The sequence below is a fragment of the Lagopus muta genome, chromosome 13 (assembly GCF_023343835.1).
Source record: "Lagopus muta isolate bLagMut1 chromosome 13, bLagMut1 primary, whole genome shotgun sequence".
NCBI lineage: Eukaryota > Metazoa > Chordata > Aves > Galliformes > Phasianidae > Lagopus > Lagopus muta.
Window position 1 is genome coordinate 15,480,349 of NC_064445.1, and position 24,256 is coordinate 15,504,604.

General features: G+C 39.2%; 1 protein-coding gene across 3 annotated transcripts in view; it reads left to right on the plus strand.

Moving 5' to 3' along the window:
* Positions 1–20,124, plus strand: part of THOC2 (THO complex 2) — a 51,594-nt gene extending 31,470 nt beyond the window's left edge. For 2 of the 3 annotated variants that reach the window (XM_048959385.1, XM_048959387.1), the window contains 20 exons: positions 470–587; positions 1,338–1,517; positions 2,121–2,285; positions 2,952–3,227; positions 4,021–4,162; positions 4,821–4,978; positions 6,288–6,416; positions 6,999–7,130; positions 7,211–7,395; positions 8,128–8,312; positions 8,595–8,697; positions 9,042–9,478; positions 10,289–10,347; positions 11,871–11,906; positions 15,214–15,351; positions 15,663–15,732; positions 15,821–15,978; positions 16,890–16,963; positions 17,063–17,110; positions 19,700–20,124. In XM_048959385.1, the coding sequence (XP_048815342.1) occupies positions 470–587; positions 1,338–1,517; positions 2,121–2,285; positions 2,952–3,227; positions 4,021–4,162; positions 4,821–4,978; positions 6,288–6,416; positions 6,999–7,130; positions 7,211–7,395; positions 8,128–8,312; positions 8,595–8,697; positions 9,042–9,478; positions 10,289–10,347; positions 11,871–11,906; positions 15,214–15,351; positions 15,663–15,732; positions 15,821–15,978; positions 16,890–16,963; positions 17,063–17,090 (2,773 nt within the window). In that variant the 3' untranslated portion in view covers positions 17,091–17,110; positions 19,700–20,124. The remainder of the gene's footprint in view (positions 1–469; positions 588–1,337; positions 1,518–2,120; positions 2,286–2,951; positions 3,228–4,020; positions 4,163–4,820; positions 4,979–6,287; positions 6,417–6,998; positions 7,131–7,210; positions 7,396–8,127; positions 8,313–8,594; positions 8,698–9,041; positions 9,479–10,288; positions 10,348–11,870; positions 11,907–15,213; positions 15,352–15,662; positions 15,733–15,820; positions 15,979–16,889; positions 16,964–17,062; positions 17,111–19,699) is intronic. The other variant, XM_048959386.1, reaches the window with a different exon arrangement.
* Positions 20,125–24,256: the final 4,132 nt, after the last annotated feature.

Sequence of the window (24,256 nt, forward strand, 5' to 3'; positions counted from 1 at the left end):
ATGTTTGTGTTCTAAGTGAAAAATGTCTGCTGTGTTCCAAATCAACTCTCAAGACTAATTTTGCCAGTCAGTTCCTAGGACAGTACTGCTGTTGAAGTTTAAAAGAGAAAAAATTTTCTGAGATTTCCATGCTCGTAGTAGATATGATGATATAGATATGGTAGGAAGCATGCTGAAAAACAAAAGTGAGCTCTGAATTTTTAATAACTTGTTGATACTTAAAGCTAATAGCACTACACTTGCTCTTTTTAGAAATGCTGAAATGTTTTTAATGAACAATACAACTCTTGAATGCTTTTACATTAAAAACAAACAAACAAACCTGTAACAGAGACATCCTTCTGTGCAATGGCATCCTGTTATTTTCTCCCAAATTAAAATGATACCCTGTTACTGTGTATCAAATGTCATAGCCTGTGTTTCTTAAACAATTTTTCTTGTTTTTACTCCACTTCTGTTTTCTGTGCAGCTTTGATTTGCTTATTTTAAAAGAGGTAGTACAAAAAATGGCAGGGATAGAAATTACAGAAGAAATGACAATGGAACAGTTGGAAGCCATGACTGGTGGAGAACAACTAAAAGCTGAGGTGTGTTCATATTAAAGTTAATTAATAATAGCTGTTGCTTGCTAATGGTGCTTCTGAATACTCTGATTCATGACCTCTGGCAGTGTAGCTGAGAGAGGTGTTGCTACTTTTATCACAAAACTTCCTACTCCATTGAATTTACGAGCATTGCAGACAGGCAGCCAAGACAAAGTGCACTTGAGCCTTAGTTGCTGTGCTTCACAGCATCCCATATTAATGAAAGCAGCCGTCGTTATCTCTTGTTCCATGACAGGTTGCAAATTATAGCAGCCAGCGAGCTTGTATGTTGTGCAGTCCTGCTGTGTCAGAACTGATTGGAGTGTGGTCACTCCCCGTTGAGTGGAGTAACATCGTAACCCATCTTAACGGTTATTCAGAGTCTTAGATGAGTCTGGCCTAGATAACTCCCAAGGCACACGAATAGCTATGCTCTGAACTAAAATCAGAGGTTTCTTTATTGAATGGGAAAGAGCCTTCAAGCAGATCAAACTTTAGATATAAAGATGTAGTGTCGTGTCATGATGCTTGTGATGAGATGTCATTTTTTGTTGACTGGGTAGAAGACCAGTAGCATGCAAGATGAATTTATTTTTGTTTCCAGTGTATTTTTGTTTCTCAGTGTTTCCAACACTGAGATTTTTATAAACAGTCTAGAAACTGTGCTGATGTTAATTTGTCAGAATTTCTGCAGTATGAATTTTTAAAGTTCTGCTTACAAATTTAAGCATCTTTTTTTTCTGTACTGTGCAGGGTGGATACTTTGGCCAAATTAGGAATACAAAGAAGTCTTCTCAGAGGTTGAAGGATGCATTACTGGACCATGATCTTGCCCTTCCGCTATGCCTGCTTATGGCTCAACAGAGAAATGGTGTGATCTTTCAAGAAGGAGGGGAAAAACATCTGAAGCTGGTGGGAAAACTGTATGATCAAGTAAGTTAAAACCACGTTTATAAGAACGCATCCTTTTCTTTGGTAACCTCTAATGTATCAGTATTCTATATGAGCACAATATATACGTGGTTTTTTAAATCTGCAGTGATCTCACTTTTGTAATACATCAATGTCAGTTGTCAACATAATATATACTTAATACCTCTGAGTAAAAGATAGAAACATCCTTTGTCATCAGAAAAAAGGGTTTAATTTCTAAGGTCGCCTATCATTTTTTTCTGGTGTTACTTTTTTTAGATGAACTTTTTTGTTAGAAGAAAGTTTTAACCCTGAATTCCACTGTTGCCTTAGGCAATAGGAAGTAGCTTAATTCCAGTTCAGAGACCTCTTTCAGTTCTTATGGCTTTCATAAGGCTTTTCCTTACATGCAGTTGAGTCAGCATCGATGAGGGGCAGAAGTTTGTGGCATGGAAATTTTTTTTCTTCCAAGTGGAATTTCTTGCCATTGTGTTAATACCTTTGTTTTAAGAGCAAGCAGGTGCCACTAGTCCCCATCCAAACAAACCTACGAGGATCTTTCAAGCCCTCCCAAGCTTAATTTCTGAACAAAAAAACCTGCTCTCTAACTCTCTTTTTACCTAGTGCCATGACACCCTGGTACAGTTTGGTGGGTTTTTAGCATCCAATCTGAGCACAGAGGATTACATTAAGCGAGTGCCTTCAATTGACGTTCTTTGTAATGAGTTCCACACGCCTCATGATGCTGCGTTTTTCCTCTCAAGGCCCATGTATGCACACCAAATTTCAGTAAGTAGAACTCATTTCCTTTTTGTCTGTCTTCTGTTAAGAGATGCCCTTCTATGTATTATAATTGTGTTAGGTTCCTGCAAAGATTGTCTGCTGAATAAGAGTTCTGGATGCTTTTTGAAGAGCTGAGATAGAAACAGAAGCTGTGATTTGGAAGAGAGTCTACTTTATCTTCATAGAAAATATAGGCCATGTGCCAGCTTTTGCACAGTTGATAGCAGTTGTAGCTAATGATTTCAACTCTTCTGATAATTTGAGTGATCAAGAGTTCTCCTACCCAGATTTCCACAAATGTGTAATTTTTTTTTGTTGATATTTTAATTTTTTTGTTGTGGAGGAAAATGTTGCAGCTGTCAAAAGGTGAGGTATATAAGGAAGCTTCAGGATAAATTTGTCCCTGCAACTAAAAGAAGTATTGAAAACAGTTTTTCAGCATAGTATAATAGCTTGCTGTAAGAAGAGGTGAGTTGAAAGGATAGCATCAGTGAGGATGATAAATATCCAGCATGGAAGCATACTAAAAGTTCACTGTGATGTTCTCAGGAGCCTTACGTACATAAATTTATTTTGTAAAGATGATTTACATAGAAAAGTTTCTGAGAAGTTGAATTAAATTTGGTTCATGTACAGAGATGACCATTTTTTTTTTCATTTCTTTTTCCACAGTCAAAGTATGATGAACTTAAAAAAGCTGAAAAGGGAAATAAACAGCAACACAAAGTTCACAAATACATTACAGCATGTGAACTGGTGATGGCTCCAGTTCATGAAGCTGTGATTTCTCTACACCCTCCCAAGGTTTGGGATGACATCAGTCCTCAGTTTTATGCCACATTCTGGTCTCTGACTATGTATGACCTTGCTGTCCCACATAGCAGCTATGACAGAGAAGTCAATAAACTTAAAGTGCAGATGAAAGCCATAGATGACAATCAGGAAATGGTATGTTTATAAAATTTTTTGCTCCAGTTTCACTTCTAAAGCAGTTTTTATTTCATGAAAACCTACATTAAGATACAAGTAAGTTTTTGCATGCACTTCTTTGCCCTAAGGAAGGGAGTTATCTTCACTCACTGGTATCACTGATACTGTTACTAGTTGTCTCCCAGCAGAGACAAAACCTTCCCTGCAACTGCAAGTTATGCAAGCATCAGTGTAATTTGCATTTTAAGTTTTGCTCTCTTTCATGGAGCAAGGTAGTCTCCGTGGTGGTGTGTAGGCATTTAGTTTGGTAGAGATCTGTGAAAAATGAACTGCTGACTTGTAGTGCATGACAGCATACCAAAGTACTACTTAGAGTTAGTCATTTAATTGGAGTTCTTCTATTTTACGTAATCATATTTTCAGGTTAAACTAACTGAATTTAAACCTGTGTTAACTGAATAAATTGGTCCATTGAGAGAAGTCTGTGTCTGCTGGCTCATCCATTCTGATTTCTCGCTGTTCCATGCTTCATTGTTCCAACTTCAGAACTACCAGTGGTTCCACTCACTGGAAAAACCTATCTTTCAGATAACAGTCTTTTGATACCTGTATTTCAGCTGTTTAGTTACATCATTTGTTATCCATTGTTAATTAATCAGCTCATTACTAGAGCTGAATGTTATTATAATGAAGAAATAGCTTTTCGCATATTTCTTAGCATTACCAGATAATTAATTGCTGTGTAGCAGATGTAAGTAGTATTAGTGTATTAGTGTAAGTGTATTAAATGAATTGCATTGACATTTTACAGCCTCCAAATAAAAAGAAAAAAGAAAAAGAACGTTGCACTGCTCTTCAGGACAAGCTCCTTGAAGAGGAGAAGAAACAGTTAGAGCATGTTCAAAGAGTTTTACAGAGACTGAAATTAGAGAAGGACAACTGGCTTCTGGCAAGTAAGTGCATGTGTACAGTCATTGCTGTCCCCAGAACTGAAAGTTCAGTTTGCACTAGCATGCTAAATGTTGATTTTGAACATTTGATTTCTTGATAGGTTAAGGTCTGTCAGGAAGAAATTTCTAACTAGAATGCAGCATGTCTTTTTGCAAATGCTGACTAGTTCTTTTAGGGAGACGTTTTATTTGCTTCTTCCAATGGCAAGGCCTTTCTAATATTGTGCTGACTTAAGAGAGCTTGACAGATTTGATGTGAGGTGATAGTTACAAGATGGTTTGCACATCAGTTGCTGTGTTGCAGATCATAGAAATGTAAACACCCAGTGAGTGATTAGAGTTAACTTTGAGCACTGTGATAAAGAGTGGTATGCAGAATCTGGATAACTGAAGTGGTTCATGATAATTTTTCTGAGCTTTTTTCTATTGTAACAAAAGACTTTTCCCTGTAAGATATAAAGATCTGCTATAATATTTCTACCCTTCTGCATATTACTCAAAGGTAAAAAAGCTTATTTTGATGGTGAGTAATGTCAGAGATACGACAGGAATACAAACTGGGGAATATGTTATGAAATACTGCATTTCTTGGGAGAAGTAGTTTAATTGCTTGCCCATTAATGTACTGATTATTTTTCTCTCTGTTTCTTTGCTTCTGAAGAGTCTACCAAAAATGAGACTATCACAAAGTTTTTGCAGCTATGTATATTTCCTCGCTGCATTTTTTCGGCAATAGATGCGGTTTATTGTGCTCACTTTGTAGAACTGGTTCATCAGCAGAAAACACCCAACTTCTCCACGCTTCTCTGTTATGATAGAGTAAGTATTTAGAGCTGTGTGTGTGTTGTTAGAAGCATGCAAAACTAGTATCCTCTTTCTCTTTCAGAAGAGATCTCAACAAAGTCATTACTTAGATTTAATTTTAAAATCTGACATGGCAATGAAAAGGTCCCCTTTGTGCTTCCTGTTCTACAAATGAAGTTTTCTCTTTCCTAGACCTTATGGGGATTACTTTCATGAGCGTTTTTTTTCCTTCTGATTTATCCTAAAGCAGCTAAACTTGTATGGGATAGTCATCAGCAGTCATACAAACTGCATGCAGGTTTCACAGCCTTGCAGTGATCTGCATTTCTAAGACTTTGTCTAATTCTCCAACTTCAGCTGTGTGTATTGTGCTGCTGTAGTAGCAACCTCCTTTAAGCTTGCCCTAACAAGAATAGTTCTTGGGACATTCTGACTCTGGTGACAGACATGGGATTAATTTTTGTTGCTGCTGAGATGTGGAAATACGATGCCATAGGAGGTACTGATAGCTGCAGTAACCTGATTTTCTGGATCAAACTGCTCCAGCAGTACTGGCTGACTGTTCCATTCTGCAGCGTCAGAACCTTTCTGGTGCTTTCTGCTGTAAGAAGCCAGATTAAGTTAGTTAGTAGCTATTTATTCAGTCATGACTATTTAGTCATCTGTATGGTTGCAACAGATTGTGTTACAACTTTTGATTAAGAGGATTTGTGTGGGGCTTCATTATGAAAACTATGGTGAAGATTTTTTTTGTGTGTGTGTGTGTAAACATCCAATAGAAGTTGTCCGTTTTCCTTTGAGACTTTTGAAGTAGGGATCTGCTCTGGCCTCATTGCTCCAAAAGAGCATTCTTACTCAAAGACACAGTTTGTGTTCTACGTGTTTATATCTGGGGGTTGGTCTCGATGATCTCTAGAGGTCCCTTCCAACCCCTACAATTCTGTGATATCTGCCTGCTCAAATCAATTGATAAATCTAGAGCTGAAACAGGTACATTCCAGTGGAGATGCACCTTACCTGTGGAAGACTCTGTGTCAGTGGCACATGTGTGCAGCACCTGGATTCTGGGCTCAGAGTGAAGATTTAGTAATTGGATAATAAAGTCCTGAAAACAGAGTATTTGCTAAGAAGCTTTAGTACACAAGCCCTTTTTTGTTTTTCTGTGCAAATCTGATTTGGTTTCCAAATATTTCTGTAATCCAATCTTCTCTAAATTTAAAAACCATATTAACAGTAGCTTAGATGAGAACAATTTGGAATTACTGATGATCCTTCTTTGCAATTCAGTGAAGTCAAAGTAACTTCTTACTGCTGCCATTCACAGGTTTTCTCTGATATTATATATACAGTAGCAAGTTGTACTGAAAATGAAGCTAGTAGATATGGCAGGTTTTTGTGCTGCATGCTGGAGACTGTGACTAGATGGCACAGTGACAGAGTCATATATGAGAAGGTATGTAAAGTTATTAAAACTTGTTTGTTCATGAAGAGTTATATAATGACCGCTTGTATAATACAGACTAACAGAACCAGATTTACTAAAATCATTCACTTGATTTAGAATGTGATTTAATTTTTCTGATGGCTTCATGTTAGAACAGCAATTCTAATTGTATTTATCTCAATTCTAATTGTAATTAATCAATTGTAATTAATGTACTTTTAACAGAGTTAGTTTTGTATAGCTTCAGAAGTAAAAGAAATGAATTCTGACTTTCTCATAGCTTTTCTTGAAGATTTAAGTAGCATATGGAATCTCCTTGCTAAAGTTAGTTATATTGCAAGTAATCCTTTTCCTCACCCCCAAGAAAGGCTTCAACATAAATAAGCTTTTAAAACAAATGAATATGTAAGTCCTAGAGAATTAGCTCGTGCTTAGTCTGTAGGAAGAGAGGAAGTGCTGTGTTATGTGTCAGTGAGAAAGTGCTTCGATAATATTAACTATTGCAACAGTCGTCTTCTTTTTATATATCCTGGAAAAGATTAGTATTTTAAATTGTGAATTTTTATTTTTTATTCTTGTGCACATATATAGGAATGTGGCAACTATCCAGGCTTCCTAACTATATTACGAGCAACTGGGTTTGATGGTGGAAATAAAGCTGATCAATTGGATTATGAGAATTTCAGACACGTGGTGCACAAATGGCACTATAAATTAACTAAGGTAATTAAAGATGCTGAAAAACTTGTTATTTTTTTGAATCTTTAATGAAAAGAATTGATTAGATTTAACTTGTGTTCTAGGCTTCTGTACACTGCCTTGAAACTGGTGAATATACACACATCAGAAATATCCTGATTGTGCTGACCAAAATCCTTCCATGGTATCCAAAAGTGTTGAACCTGGGCCAAGCCTTGGAAAGAAGAGTACATAAGATATGTCAGGAAGAGAAAGAGAAGAGACCTGATCTATATGCATTGGCTATGGGGTAACAACACCTTACTTTAAGAAAGTGGTTAAAAGTGGATCATGAAAGGCTTCTAAAGACTTGGAACTCTTACAGTCCTAACATATTTGATTTTTACCTTATCACAGAAGATTTCACTATCCTGCATCTCAGGGCTGGCATTGTGAATGAAAACTTTCATGTCGTGCTGGATGATCACTAATTTCCTTTTCAAGACTCTAGTAAAACACATTTAATAGTAAAGATTTTCACTCACAAGAGCATAGCTTATTTGTAGAGAGATAGCATAACAGCAAGTAGACACAAGGGAGAGTAAAATGGAGAAAGCCAATTGTTGCAAGATTGCATAGTTTGGAAGTTGATAGGATTCTAAAATTTTAATCTAAAATGCTTAATTATGTTTTTCATAAGTCTGATTGCAGAATCATCTACGGAGACTTGAGGGGTAGTTAAGGTTGTGCTAACAGTGGGCTATTTGTGTGTTTGGCAGGAGTGTGTGTGTGTGTGATGGTAGCAGCAAAAAGGGCTTTGAGGTAGGGCTGCTTCCGTTGTGAGGTTTTATTTTTGTTTGTTCTTTTAATTTTTTTTTTTTTTTTTTACTCTGAGTTTATTGATAAAGGGGGAAGAAACTGCATATCAGTTGGGAAAAACTGTGAAAAATAACAGACGGAACTGTTAGATTAAGTCCTCATTTAAAATTCAACCCATATTTTGCTTTGTTTGTGCATATTTAACAATCTGTGCGACTTGCAGCTATTCTGGGCAGTTGAAAAGTAGGAAGCCTTTTATGATACCTGAAAATGAATTCCACCACAAAGACCCACCTGCCAGGAATGCTGTAGCTGCAACAGTACAAAATGGGCCAGGTGGTGCTGGGATGCCTACATCTCTCACAATAAATACAGCGAAACTGGAGGAAAGCGCTGCTGAAGAGACTGGTAAACAAACTTGATTCTTAGTTGAATGATATTTGCAGGCTACTGTCTCAAAACTCAGCTCGTTAAGCTGAAAAGAAAAAAATCTATTAATAGTGAGCTTAGTGTCAATATGCATTATGTGTTCTTTGTTCAGCTGGTGGGTGATTTTGCAGGAATGTAGTCTGTTTAATTACCTATTTGAACTACCAGCTAAATGTAGCTTTGCGTGAGTGTGCTGAGATGCTTGTTTTTATTACTGAGATGTATGTTGTTGAAATAAAGCTGTTCTCTTTCTTTAAACAGATAAACTAAAGGAGAAGTCTCAGGGTACTGTGAAAGTCATTAATAAAACTGTCAATGCTACACCGAAGGTGACAACAAGCAATGGAAACAGTGCTTCTAATAGGTGAGAAATCTACTCCTTCCTTGATATGCTCTGTTGTCTTCCTTGAGATTGACCTAGCTTTTCAATCCTCTCATGTGCTGTTTAACTTGTTCCTATTTCAGTTTAATAAATAAGATTTTTGCCAAAATACATAGCTGTACTAAGCTGACACTTTTATTAAATGCATTCTGTTTTAAATAACGAAAACCAAATTAGTACTCTTGCTTGTTGATGCTCTGATGAAGTGACAGCAAAATAATCTGGCAGTGACTGATTGAAGAAATTCTATCTAATCAGGAGTAAGACTCACCTATAACACATACTAGTTTTTTGTCTCCTAATTGGCCTTTTTGATTTTGGTGCAGCAAAATTATTAAAGAGAAAGATGATAAAGAAAAAAGCGGGAAGGAAAAAGATAAAGAAAAGAAAGAAAAGATTCCAGCTACCACTCCAGAGGCGAAGGCACTTGGGAAGGATGGGAAAGATAAACCAAAGGAAGAACGGGCAAATAAAGATGAGAAACCAAGAGAGATTAAGGAGAAAACACCGAAATCTGACAAAGAGAAGGAGAAGGCCAAGAAAGAAGAAAAAGCTTCAAAGGAAGAAAAATCCAAGACAATTGTTACCACCATTGAGTCAAAGTCAGTTACAGAAAAGGAGAGAGAGAAGGAGCCATCCAGAGAAAAAGATGTAGCAAAGGATATGAAATCCAAGGAAAATACTAAAGGAGGAGAAAAGATTCCAGTAGCTGGGTCCTTGAAGTCTCCTGTTCCCCGATCAGAAACATCAGAATGTGAGAGGGGTGAGTCTGTTCTAGAAAAAACGTTATACAGACAATAAGAACATGGCATTAGAAAATCACTGACTGCCAATACCTGCAATGCCTCAGCCCTTTTGAAGAGAAGAAAGGCTAGCTATTATGCAGTGATGACTTTTTAGTGCCTAAAGAAGGTATTCAGGATATCTCCAAAATGAGAAGTGTGAATGTATAAAGCTTGCGTTTAGAGTGATTTCTGCAAAGCCTTTCAATCTTTTGTGTGCATGTTAATAACAAAGTAAGAATTATTCTAATAAGCAACCATTCAGAATGTGTTTATATAACTGTGGCTTAGAAGTTTTGCAAAAATTTAATGCAAACCTCCTGAAGAGTGTTCTCTGAGAGTTTGGTCTTAGCCTTTGAATTGAAAGGAAACAAGGGATGTGCAAGATTTGCTTCCTTAAGGGCACAATAAACTTTATCAGTTCCTTCAAAAATTAAAGATCTCAAGTTGTTAATGTTATGTGTTAAATTCTCATAAGCTGAGGCTGATGCTGAGTTCTTTATAGTACTTTTTTCTGGAAAAGCAATTGGATTGGAATGCTGTCAGTTCTGTTCAGCTCTTCAGATACAGATTAAGGGGAAAAAAAAAAAGCTTGAGCACAATTTTGCAGCAGTTTCTTCATGTTTAGCTATTTTTCTCCAAACTTGCGTAGGGAGTTGAAGGCATGTTTTGAAAAACAAAATCTTAGTTAAAATCAAGTTTTACTACTCAGATTATTTTGGTATTTCAAAAAGTCATATCCTCTCGTAAATCTGCTTTAATAATGCTCTTGTTCTTCTTCCTTTTTTCAGAACAAAAACGCCGCAAAGTTGATATCCATTCTTCTCCATCACATTCCTCAACAGTAAAGGTTAGTATAGCCTGAGGAAGGCAGCGCCCATGTTAGGCTCACAAGTTTGGGATGCCAATGTCCGACTTCCTTCAAGTTTTGTGCCAAGTATACACTGGAACCACTGGAGGTTTTATATTGCATTAGAAAATGCATTCCTTTTCTTTATTGGTGGACTGTCTTTTTTTCTATTAAAATATTTTTTATTAACCAAAGTAAAGCTTCAAGGACCTAGCACAAATTTCCTAAATTGTGTTTGGAAATTGCAAGAGAATTTTTACCCAGAAGTGCCTCACTGTTTTAAACAGTCAGTTTTTTTGGAGTGCAATGGTAGCTACAAGCAAATGAGTCTTTGCAGCAGAGTGGAGCATATTTTTCTGCACTTCCATTGAAGAATCTCTAACACTGAAGATTCCTGGATGATACGGGATGTACGATACCTCTGAATTCATCAGGCTTCTTGATGAGCGTCATACCGATATGTGCCTTCTAAGGAGGAGTCTTGAAAGGAGTTCCATTTTAAAGTCTCCTTGGTGATCAGTTCTCCTGTAGTTGTGTATAATCAGTGAGCATGCAGCTTCTGTCGTACCTTCCCTACGAGGTTTGTTTATTTCCAATGGGTTCCCACCATGTTGAGCCCTGCGGTACGATAAAACCAGATGTGGCAACCAAGCCTACTACCCAGCAAAGAGAAACCCCAAGCATTCAAGCGCAGCACAATACCTTGGGCGTAGCCTACTTTGAAGACTCAGGGTAGCCATTCCTTGCTCTATATTTATTTTATTTCTAAACCACCATGTTCGTGGAGTCTTTGAATTTGCAGTACGTTGAACATTTAAAACTGTAAGTCACTAATACTTCATCAAGAGCACTGTGATGGATTATGTGAGCTTTTAAAATTCATCGTTTTACCAGCTTTAGAACAACCTTTTCTTTTCTTTTTTCTTCCCAGAAGAGTGTATCTTTTTCAATGTAAGATTTGCTTAAAAGATTTAGATTAATTTTGAAGAACTGGAGTAGCTTTTATTAATTTTAAGGAAGCAGGTGGCAGGGATAACTACTCAAAATAGAATTGAAAAGATTTTCTTGCCTGTTTTTGTAAGTGGCAGTGTAAAGTTCTAGAGTGAATTCTGCCACATTTAACTGAAAGTGGAGAAGATACAGGCTTAAAAGCATTTTAAGCCTATTTCAACTGTGATTCAGCAGTATTTAGAATTAAGGCTATTTTTCTTGGTGGGAGAGCGGTTTTTCAGTATTCTGTGAAGATTTGGGTATGAACACATTTTGTAGTTAATATAACAACTGAGTAGGGAATAGACTTGTCTTTTTTCAGCCTTTTTTTTAAAAAAAAAAAAAAACAAAAAAACCAAAAAAAAACAACAACCCTAGTTTCTAAATTTTATTGTGTGTGAAGTATTAACCTCAGATTTATTCCAGAAGGAGTAGCTGTTTTTTGTTTCAAGGGTGCGGCCACGCTTCCCAAAGTTCCTCTGGTTTCTGAAAACTATTCCAGCTTACGTGTCATCTCCATTCATTTTCTACAGGACAACCTCAACGAACTCAAGGACTCTTCAACAAAGGTTTGAATCTTTTAGAAACCACCAAAATTTACTTGAGTTTTGTTTCGGAGAAAATGCAACCTTGGTCTTGTGGCAAACTACCTCAGAAAATACGAATTCCACTCCTGTAAATCCTAGCATTGGACCCGAGGGATGTAGAACTTTGCTACAGGAGAGAGAGGGAGAGTTGTTAGGTGAAAGCAACATAAACTCCCTAAATTTAACATTCACCCAATATTTTGAAGAGATTTCATGTCATAGTAATTTCTCCTTCAAATGGTAACTTCAGCCTTCTACAGGCTAAAGCTGAAGGAGGAATGAAAAAGGAAGGAATGAAAAAGAAGCACAGCTGCCATTAGTGTCTTGGGCTTCACTGACTTTCAGAAAATTAAACGAATGATCCATCTGAATAGTCAGAGCTGAAAAAAGTAAAATCCAGCTCTGGGTAATCTGATCAAAGTAAACTTTTTACTGGTCCTCATGGAAACATGTATGTTTAATTAAAAAAAGTTCATAGGTCATTTATCTAGACTAAGAGGTAATAGACTAGTTAAACTAATTGGTATTAAAAAATAGAAATAATAAAAGATAGTTATTTCAAAACAGAAACATGCAATTCTTTTCCCCTTGCTACCATTCTATCACTTCATAGGCAACTTTCTAAATAATCATTTATTTCTGTCCTGTGAACACACTGAAGGTAGAGTGTCTTACAGGAGGCTGTGCTAAAGGATTGAGATCTTAGTGGTGTTTCAGAATATTAATTTTTTAGACAAATTCTGCAGCCATTGTGTTGCTTTTTAAAATGAATTACAGGACAATCACAAATAGTGTGGGCTAATATTAAGAAAGCTTTTTGCTGTTTCTTTTGGGCGAGTTTAAAATATATTGCATCTGACTAATAGAAATGGATCAAGTCTTCTGAAGTTGCTATTAAGAATTTGGGTCATGCACTCAGTATATATATAGCACAGATGTTTATCACTTGGAAGTTGTTGAACACTTGGACTTTCTGGATAACTTGTAGGTTTATGTAAGATTACATATATTCATTTACAATGCACAAAGGCTTTATTGCTTTCTAGCTGTGTTATACACTGCACTGATGTTTTACTTGTTGCTCTCTTTGATGAAACAGAGTGTTCAGAATGCTTGGCTTGTTTCAGTTCAAAATAGCCCTGACTGCTTGATGGATGCTTGCTAGCTTTGAGTTGGGTCTGTCCTTTATCAGCTGTACCTGTCTATGTGGGGACTGCACACAGGAGGCATCCTTTGGTTCTTAGATTTAAAATCATGAAATGATAGTGTGTATAGATTGCCATGACGTTCTGTGCATCCAATTTGTTTAGAATTAGGAAAGTATGATGTTTGCCTTGAACTTGGAGTTCTTGGCTTTTTCCTGTATATGATGTAACAAAAGCTAAGTTTTTTGCTTCACTTCATGTACGTGTTTGAGGGAAAGGATGTAGATTTGAGTTCAGCTTCTGCTCACAGCTAGGGACTCAAGTGCTGTTGTGTGCTAACAAAGTTTCTTTATTCCTGACTCTGCTGACTTTTTATTTTTGTTTGTTTTTGAGAAGGATGAGGGCATGGGGCAGAACACTGAAATGATGTTTTACATTGCAGGTTATAAAGTACATGCTGCCAGACGTGAGTTAGGTTTGTGTTACTCTTTGGCCTTTGCCTAAGTTTCGTAGCATGTGGCAGTGCCCCAGGTTTGATGTGGATTCAGCTAGCAGCATTTCTAGAAGTGAGCTGATAAAGTTTGACAAGCCAAGTCTTGGCTCTTCTTGTAAGGAGAAAGGAATAAAACTTTCCGTAACTCTCCATTGGAATGGTAGAAGAGCAGTGGGAATCTGTCATGAACAACCATCTGAATGCAAGAAGCAGAATAAGAGGAAAGCAGAGCAAAATGTGGAAAGTATCCGTGGGTGACAACTACTAAATGGGGCTGCTGAAAGAATGTATTTGTTGCAAGTCATTGTTAAAAGGTGATAACAAAGCAGGGAATAAGGATGGTGTTACCTGTGGAATAAATGCAGGAGAAACACAAAAAGTGAGGGGAAAGAGCAGAAAGAAAGGGCTACTGAAGTCACTGGTGTGGCAGTTATATAGCAGCGTTCTGGCACGTGCCAAAAGGAAAAGGAACCTTTGTTATGTGCCTCTTATCAAAGTTTGAGCCTGCTGATTTTAGGTTAAATGTCTGCTAGAATTCTAGAAAGACAGAATTAACTTTAAAACTATTTGAAACAGTATTTTTCTTTGAGTTGGTTTGGCTGGTTCTAATAGTGTCTGGATTGTTCTGATCAAATCTTGTGCTTATCTTGTTAGAGTGCTGATTAAGCAGAATGTCTCTCTAATAAGAAATACAGGGAACACCTTAATGCAAATATTTTTCAGATAAAATTGATAACTAAAGGGCATCCTCAAGTATAGTGACTTAATTCTGTGTTGCTGTAACTTAAGTATATGAAATACCACAAAAAGGCATTTTTCATTTTGAAATGTTTTCTTAATTGGTCTTTTTATGAGAAGTATTTTTATAGTCTGATCTTTTCAAGAGATACAATTATAATTAGAATATGTAATTATTGTAAAAAAAAGTATGAATGTACTACGGTAACCAAGTTACTACCTTATGTATGCACGGTACAGCCTTTTATTTTTGCCAAGTGTTAAGCTTGATGGTACTATGATTTTTCTTCTTGCTGTCCCCCTCTCTCCCTACTTAGTTCGTGTCACAGATATTCAGCTTGTTCTGCAGAACTTAAGATTGGTTAGGAGGAGGAGTGCAGTAACAACCTAGAGCGTGTTACAAAGCAGTGCACAGAATTGCATGTTGGAATGTCAGGCTGAAGGTGGAATTTTGTATGACTTCAGCAGAAACATGTTATTCAAAGTTGACTTACAGTACTTTATGGATTAAGATTATTTAAAACAAACAAACAAAAAAATAGAAACTGTTTCCATTCATTCATTCCAGGCAGAATTTGCAAGTGCTAAGTCTGAGAGTCTGCATATCCTGAATCAGTAGCACTGCTGATCAGTTTTGATGTGTCAGACAATACTGGTAAACAAACGTGTCTGTTTCATGTAAGTCTTTCAGTTAGGTGAAAGGGTTCCTGCATTTTCAGTGCTGAGAAAACAATGCTGTAGGTTAAATGATAGATGAACAGTTCAAAAGTGCCTTTGATCACTTTTTTGTCAGTAAAAGTAGTAATGATAAGTCTTGCTTTTTGAGCCAGATCTGTTTTGTTAGAGTAAGACTTCTTGTTTACACATCTAGGAATACATATTAATATTTGGTGATATTGCCTTAATTTAACAGCACTACATTAACCACACTACTCCAACACTGTCCAAGAGTAAAGAGAGAGAAGTGGACAAGAAAGACTTGGACAAGTCAAGGGAAAGATCCAGAGAGAGAGAGAAGAAAGAGGAAAAGGACAGGAAAGATCGAAAAAGGGTTGGTGAAACTTTTGTAAACTAGTAGTATGGAAAGTTGATAAATGTGTGGGAAGCTGCTTATTTCAAGTTTTGGCAGTAATAACTGGTGGCACAGCCTATCTAAATAGGAGTGATCCTTACCAGGGTTGGTTTTGCTTCTGTTATTTTTTTCCCTTCAAAACCGATCTGAAGGAATGTTACACAAGCTGTAATTACACCATTACATTTTAAGCCTTCAGAAATATTATTCAGAATAACCTTGTCAGCAGCTGCCTGCTTCAGCAGTGTGTGTTAATTGGCTAATATCTGCATAATTGTGTTTGGTGCCAGGATCATTCCAACAGTGACCGAGAGGTGCCACAGGATTCAACTAAACGGCGCAAGGAAGAAAATGGGACAAGTACGTGTTTTGGGTTGTGTGTGGGGGGGTGTTCAGTGTTACTCACTGGGAATTAAAACTTTCTGTTGTGTTGGTTGCTTTTTTTTAGCAGGTTCTTCAAAGCACAGTAAAAGCGAAAGTCCTTCTGATTCTCCTCGTTCAAATGAAAAAGAGAGGGAGAAGAGCAAATCAAAATCTTCAGGAAAAGAAAAAGGTGACTCAATCAAAGCAGAAAAGATGGAGAAGAGCTCCTCTGGTAGCAAAAAGGTAAATAAGCTACTATTATTTAGTCAATTTTTTTCCTTTTGGTTTGTTTGCCTGTGTTATGTTTTTCTGCTGTTGTTTGCTTTTGACAGAATAAGCTAACCTTTTCCCTCATTTTAATGCTTGTGTATGGCCTGAATTTGTAGGGAAATGCTTCTGGAATTTCTTCTGGCTCTAAGTATTTCAGTGGTCACTCCTGATAGCATAAATTAGAGGAATAGCTCTTTCAGCAGTAGTCAGGAAAATTTAGAACTTATGCTCTTATGCTAGTGTGTTCAAAACTTCAAGTATATTTGCAGTCTGCAGCTATGTAAAAGCAGGGCATATTTAAATACAAGCTGCTGTATTCATCTTTTCAAGTGCATATGTCACAAGTACTTCTGTTGAGCTAGGTAAGTATTTAGTAACTGCTTCCTAGTTGTAATTCTTTACTGATTGTACAAGAACTGCTGAATCATGGCCTGAACCTCTGATTGATCACCTGAGGTGAGCAATGGTTCAGCCAGGGGAGCTCAGGTGAAGGCAATTCAGCTGTGCTGTAGGAAGTGGTGAAGCCTGGCTGCACCTCTCCTAGACCTATTTATGAGCTGACTGCCAGTGTGGAAGGATCTCTCCTGGAGATCTGCTCCACCGGAGTTTATTACGTGAGCCCAGGACAGGGCAAGTGTCCTTTTCTGTTCTGGTGTAACAATTGCATCAGCTCTCGAATGTACTGTATCATCATTGATTGTACACTGGTAAAGGGTATCACAGAGCTGTTTGAGATGTTTGTAATTTTGACTATCTTAAAAGCTGATTACTGATATTCTGATGAGTATTAAGCATGGAGAATAAAATACATCCAGTCTGACAGTACAGCATATACTGTAATAAACTGCATGTGTAACTTCTGGTTGTTGGTTTGTTTTTTTCAGGAATCGAGACATGACAAAGAGAAAGAAAAGAAAGAAAAACGAGACAGCACTGGAGGGAAAGAAGAAAAGAAACAATATCCTTTTACATGTCAGCATTTCAGGAAAAATACAAAAAAAGTAGCTTTTTATTATATAATTTAAAACAAAATATTTTTCCTTAATGCTGAATCTACTCATAAATCTTCAGACAAGCACAGATAATGAAGAATTTTTCAGTCAAGGTAAAATAAAAATAAATAATGTATTTACCTTCTTTGAACAGACAGCTACTGTGGCTTCTCTTGGCTGGTAAAGGAGGCACACACACACAGCAGTCTGAGTGGTAAAGGGTTGAAACTACTCAATTTAAAATTCTGTCCTAGGGAAATAGCTTTCCCTGTCATTAGCTGGGGAACTGGAATAGATGCTTAAACTTCTTTGGCAAAAATAAGGGGAGGATGGTGTGGGTAGGGTCAAGAACAAAACTGAAGACAAATCACTGTGATACTGATAAGTTGCCAGTCTTAATAACCTACGTTGTTAGTTAAGAATACCCTTAATGCATTGGAAACTTTTGATCCTTTCTTTCCTTTTTATCTGTACAGAGAGTATTGGCCGTATCAAATTGCTGTGTAGTGTAGTAAGGCAATTCTTCATCTCCACGAATGTACTGACTATTTACTGAAAGGAAAAACTTCAGGCACCTATTTTCAGTAACTCTAGCTTAGAAAAAATAGTGATTTGAAGCTGACTATTCTGATTTTTTTCATACCATTGCAAATATACAAAGGCTTAAGTTTAGCTGTAGGGATATGAGGGTATTTTTGCATCTAACAGTTTTGAGTCTCATCTTTCATTTTTGGTTGTTTGAGAAGCACAGTGCCTCACTTGATTGAAAATTAGTTCACATGACCTACTAACTTGAGCCACACATCACTAGCAATATTTCCATGTAGACCAGTAGGCTATTTTGAGAGAGTGTGTATATATTGGGTAAATAGGAAAATAACCAATTGGTATTCAAAAAATATTAAAGATATCATCTTTGTTTCCACATCCAAGTGCTTTGTAATTCCTGTTTGTTCACTGTTTAGAACTGATGAGTTGTTTAATTTTTCCTCGTTTGCTTGAGGAGCTCACAGAACCTGTGAATGGAATTAACTATTTTTCTTATGCTGCATGTTTTAGCAGTGTGAGCTGTTTGCCTCCTCAAATAATGTTGTTCTGACTGTAGAAAAACGCATATTAAACTTATTAAACAAACTGCTCTGGTAGGAGGGTTGGACTCAGTGATCTCTTGAGGTCCCTTCCAACCCCTGCAGTTCTGTGATTCTGTGATTAAAGAGGGAGGTAAGAGAACACTTTTAGTTGGACAGGTTCTTTTTGTCTCAGACTTTGAAGAGGGGTTAATGAAGCTGAGAACTTGTCCATTTTCTTAGCCAAGAAACCTCTTACAAACACTTTTTCAATATAATTCTTATGAAAACAAGGGCAAAACGCTTTGAGTGGTCAAATACTAGAATAGGCTGCCCAGAGAGGTACAGTGTTGCTAGCCTTGGAATTCTAAAACTGGCCTGGCATGGCATAGCCCAGAGCAGGCTGTTTTAGTGAACCCTTCTGTGACATTCCCAAGTTCTTCTGTTTGCATCTGGCTGTTTAAAATAACAGAGACCAAACCTGAAAGGTGCAGATGCTTTGCTGTTTGGAAATTCCTTTTCAGGAGCTGTAGGGGTTGTGGCTGGTGTAACGTAATGGAGGAGTGTTCTCATGAGTTCCCTTGCAAGAGACTGCACTTGTGCTCTGCTTGGGCCTTAAAAACAAAGCAGCAGATAAAACCCATCACTGTGAGCAAAACCCCAATACAAAACAGTAAAAGCAAAGTTCTCTTTACAAATGCTTTCTGCTTTGTAAGCAGAAATACAGTGGCTCAAGAGATCTGCTTTCTCATCTTCAGTACTAGCTCTTGAATTAATAGAGGAAGAAACTTGCTGAAATCTTCTGATCATCCAGAAGTGTCTTCTGAAGATTCTGTCCATAGGTGGAATGTTGGAATTGGGGGAATGGACTATTTGGGGGGAAAAGATCTCAAGAGTTTCACTTGGTGCCATTATTCTGCTACTGAAGCTGAATGCAAATATGTAGAGGGGTTCTGGGTAACAAAAAGCTTGCAGTGACCTCTTGCACTCTGTGGGGGATGTTGGTGTAAGAGAAGCAGTAAAAGTTCAAGTTACTGCTGCTTATTTTTTATTTTCTCCTCTTGAAATAATAGAACATGCTTCTGTCAATAGCTTCCAAACTGAAAAATATATGAATAGTCTCCAGAAAGAATTTCATGGGATCTTTTTTGAACCCCATATTGTCTAATCTCAGTTTTTTTTCCTTTAAAAGAGTTTTCTTCCAAAATACTTCTGGCAGCTGAAGCCCATTGCTGTGGACTTGCAGCTTCTTGAATAGAAATGAGAATTTTTCCCTCAACCAGCAATTCAGTGTCAAGGAAGAACTGTAGTTACAAAGCACAAAGCATCCGGTTGGGGCTTTTATTGTTGTCTAATCTAGAGACTGGAACAGCTCCAAGGAAGGTGTGCGTGCACAGCAGATACTGCCTTGAGAAGTGACTCCTTGCTCCTCATTTCTGTCTTTAAATGAGTATTTCACTGCCAACGGATGCTTACGTTACCATAGCTCTTGCTATGGAATAAACTATAGTTAGGGAACAGATGAGGCCCAAGGGTTCACATTCTTTGAATTGTGAATGAAGTAAAATACTCAACTGTGAGTTGGGTTTTCATTTGAGCAGTGTCTAATTCCAGTTGTGTGTGCCTTCATTGCAGGTGAGATTGAAATGACAAGATGTCCAGCTGTGACCAGAAATGTATTTTCCAGAGTATAGATTGCACAGAAATTTGTGAATGAAGAGGACCCATCTGCATCTCCTTAAATTATTCAGTTCTCTGCTTTATTTCCCCGTGCTGAAGATTTAATTGTTGAGTTGTACATTACTGTATTTTAACTTGTTGCTTAGTTTCTTACACATTTATTTTCAGTACCTGGCTGAAAGTGTTACCTATTCCATATTTTAGCACAATGTGCTGCAAACAAACAGTTGCCATAGTGCAAAGGAGGTTTCATGTGTACAGAGTTCCACTTTGGGTTGTCTAAAATACTGCCTGAGTTTAGTAATTCTTTCAGTATGAAATGCGTTCTTTTAGATGTTTGGAAACCACAAATAAACAGTTATTGAACCTTTTTGAATTTACCTCATTTAAACTCAGTTTTTATTTATTACTTGGCCTGTTTTTAATACCAGTGACTTAGAAAAGAAGAAAAAAAAACACACACAGAAAACAACGAAGTGGGAGCACTGTTTTCATGCGATGCTTAGGGATTATTTGTATATTCTGTGTACAACGTCGGCTTGTTTAAAACAGAGAAACAAAAAATAAAGAACAAACCCCGATCCCTCCACAGCCTGAACCTGTGCTCAGTTGTCCCTTGCCACCTTTTGTTTGTCATGTTGTTTTTAGATTAATTGGAAATGCTCTCTTCAAAAAAAAAAAAAAAAAAGAAAAAGAAAAAAAAAAGAAAAATTCCAATTCCAGCTGCAGGAGCTTTTTATCGCTGAACTTTAGTCTGAAAAGTTTCACAATGACATTTTTAAAGAAAAAAAAAAAAAAAACCAATTTTTTTATCTGCTGAATTCTACCAGTGTAACCTTTTTTCTAAATAAACAATAGTTTTCTCAATGGGTCGTAAATCATTGTGTGCGTGTGGTCGCTTTATTGCTTCGTGTGCCGCTGCCGGCGTCTGTGAGGGGATGAGTGCAGCTGTGTCAGCACTGTGCTCACTGCTGTCTGCCAGCATCCCACTGTGCCTCCTGGGGCTGCCACACGTAGCCCTGCTGCGCTGTCAGGAAGATCAAGGTGTGCTTTCTTGAATCCAATCAGGTTTGTACCTTGAGATGTTTGTGATCCAAAACTCCGAAGAATCTTTGGGGCCTTTTTCCCCTTTTGATTTCCTAATCTGGTCAAATGAGGCTGACTTTAAAAGTTCTTAGCTTGGTTTTGGCAGTTTAATTTAATGCCTGGCAAAAATAAGGGCTTTGGCCCTTCTGATGAAGCGTGGCAGCTCACTTAGAAGTCACTGTGTTCACCTGGGTAAGGGGATCTTTGCATTTGGAAGTCTTCATGTTAAAGATGAGTTGTTTTTTCACCCTGGAGCTGTGAATCTTGTGAAGTGAAAGTGATGAGTAGTTAAAGCTAGGAAACAGGGATTGGGAAATACTGCCAGCTTCTGCTCTTTGGAGGAATGGCCCTGGTGTCTTGCCCAAATGCCCTGTTTGCTATTTAAAGAGGTATCTTGGGTGCTGAGCTTTTTTGCCTATGTCCAGCACTGTAGATGCATATGCTACAATTAGATTCTTATTGAATTTTGGTGATGGTGTGGCAATCATGTTTTCCTCACAGCAAATTATCTCCTGGAGCAGCTGAACTCTGTGTGCTTGTTCCTTCCATTTGCCAGCAGCGTTCTGTGAGCCACCCTTTGCTTTGGTAGCCGATAGGTATGGCAGAACAGAATGTTCTCCGGGTCACTGCTTCCCCTTTGGTGACACCTTCACATCTGTCACTTGAGCTGTAATACCGTGCTCAACTGTTCCTCTGCAGCTTTTGTATTTACTGCATCTTCTGTCTCGTTTTTAATTCAGCTCTGCCCCTCGTCCATTTGTGCTCTCTCTTCGATATTGTTGCGATAAATTGGGTTGTGGAGGAGAGGAGTTGGATGCTAGAGAGAGGTGTTCAACACTGTGAAGGCAAATGTGAGCAGGAGGATGAAACCTGACAGCCTTCACCCTTATGGAGCCTCAGAAGGCAGGCAGTGGAAGCAGTGCTTGCTACTGTGGCTGCTGTGCAAAAGCTGGAGTGCATGCTGCTGCTTTATCCTGAAGATGAGCTGAATAGTTAATTTGAATAATTATTTTAAAAGGCAAAGTCGTGCCAGTTTAAGATGAGTTGGAGCAGAGGATTTGTAAGGTTTATAAGGAAAATTGTAATGGAGGGTGAAGGTTTCTCATAGGTAGAGCTTGTATTCCCTTGAAAGCTGCATTGCCTGTACTGGCAGTCCCTCAGGGCCTTCAGAAGGCAGTCTGTCCTCACCCTTATGGTCTCTAACAGGAAGGGATGATTGTGATTTTCAAGGTTATGCTTTTAGACTGACAAGCAGGAGGTGTGTTCTATTTGTGGGAGTGCTTTGGTTTGTATGACTGCTGCCACGCTCCCTACTGATCTCTGTGCCTTAATTCTCCTTACCTCTGCTTAGCAGCAGCCATCTCCGTTGGTGCTTCTGCTGGCTCTCTCTTCTGGAAAAAGAAGTGGCTGAAAGTGATCCAAACTCAGATTTGTGCGGTGTGAACTGCTCTGCCCCTGCCCTTTGCTCGCAGGCAGGTGTGGGAAATGCACCTCTGTCACTACACGGATGCTGATGGTTTGCCTGGGAAACACACCTTGTTCTGCTCAACGCTTGGTGCTCCGTGTGTCCTTTTACGTTAAAAGCTCATGAGGAAACACAAATGACATCAGAAACTTCACAGCCACTGAATTCTGTATGCTGTGCTCAATGCGGTGGCTCTCTACAGGTCCTGCCGCAGCTGTAGTGCTTTCTCCTGCACCGCTCACCCCTGTGGCCAATAGATGCCAGAGGAAGAGACATCCGAAATTCGTCTGAAAGCAGCCAGGGCTGCTCACAGCTGGGTGCTGCCAGCGTCAGCTGGCTCCTAATGAGCTGCTTGGCTGAAGATGGCCAACTCCCCGTGTTCAAAGGGCAGGGGAATATTGAATAAATACCATTTATATTTATTTGCCTCAGCTCAGAGCGCGGCCCTTACGTTAATTTGGTAGGTTTTTGGCGATTAGCCCGCTCAGTTTCTATCTGGAATTCAGACCCCCCGGGGCTGCTGCCTGCAGGCTTCCAGCCCGGCTGGCCGCTGCATGTCAGTGTTGCTCCGAAGAACCGCGGAGCCTCTCGGGCTCAGTGTCTGTGCGGAGGAGCGGCTCCCGCTCGGCCCCGAGCGCTGCGTTGGGACCCGTGGGGCGGGCGGTGGGCGCCGGCTGCAGCTCGCCCTGTAGCTGCGGTCCGTGCGTGGAATCGCACCTTGGTTCCGCTTCAGAACCCTGCTTATGGCAGATCGAGCATCTGCCTCACGTGCACTGATGGCTCAGTTGCTTTATTTGTGTGCTCGACGTTATCTAACGTAGATGTTGTGCGCTTAAAGGCTTTATAGCCCCTGCCATGGAGATTCAGCTCCGTGCTGCCCGCAGCCCTGTCCCCCACCATGCCTTGTGCCTAACGGGCCTTTCTCAGAGCTTCTTCTCTTTGGCCTTTGCTCATTTAACTCCGGGTTCAACTGCTGCTTTCACACTGCTGGAAACTAAAGCAAAGCACAGCCTGAACCTGCAGCAAAACCAATGGCAGCTGTGCTCCCCAGGACCACACCGGTGCCAAAGCTCAGCACTGCAGTCCCCATTCAGCCTTGCAGCACTGTAACGGCCTGAAGGCTCAAAGCTCCAGCCCCGAGCCCATTGCTCCTCCAGGTCTCTTCTTACAGCTCTGGCTGTGGAGCAGAGCCTCAGCCTCTTGGGTTTCGGTGGGTGAGGAAGCACTTGGAAAGTCACAGCCAGAGAGTTGTGGTCGGTGGCTCTACGTCCAGGTGGAGGCTGGTGACAGGTGGTGCCCCCAGGGTCTGTACTGGGACCAGGGCTCTTTAACATCTTTATCAGTGACGTGGAAAGTGGGATCAAGTGCACCCTCAGCACTGCTGATGACACCCAGGTGAGTGGTGCAGCTGATGTGACAGAAGGAAGGGATGCCATCCAGAGGGACGTGGGCAAACATGAAAGGTAGGATCATGTAAACCTAATGAGCCTCAACAAGGTGTTGCTCTTGAGTCAGGGCCATCTCATATACGTGTACAGACAGGGAGAAGAACTCCTTGACAGCAGCCCTGTGGAGGAAAGCTGGGCATGAGCCAGCAATGTGCATTTGCAGCCCAGAAGGGTGGCAGTGGGCAGGGAGAAGATTGTCCACATCTGCTCTGCTGTCTGCAGCACAAGAAGGATGCAGAGGAGGCCATGAAGCTGCTCATAGGACTGGAGCACTTCTCCAGTGAAGGCAGGCTGAGGGAGCTGGGCTTGTTCAGCCTGGAGAAGAGAGGGCTCCAGGGGGACCTGATTGTGGATTTCCAGTACTTGAGCTTATAGGCAGGAGTGGGACTGACTTTTTATGTGGTCAGGTAATGATAGGACAAGGAGGAAACAGTTTTAAACTAAGAGTGGAAATTTATATTAGATGTGAGGGGTTTTTCACTGAAGGTGGTGAGGCCCTTGCACAGCCTGCCC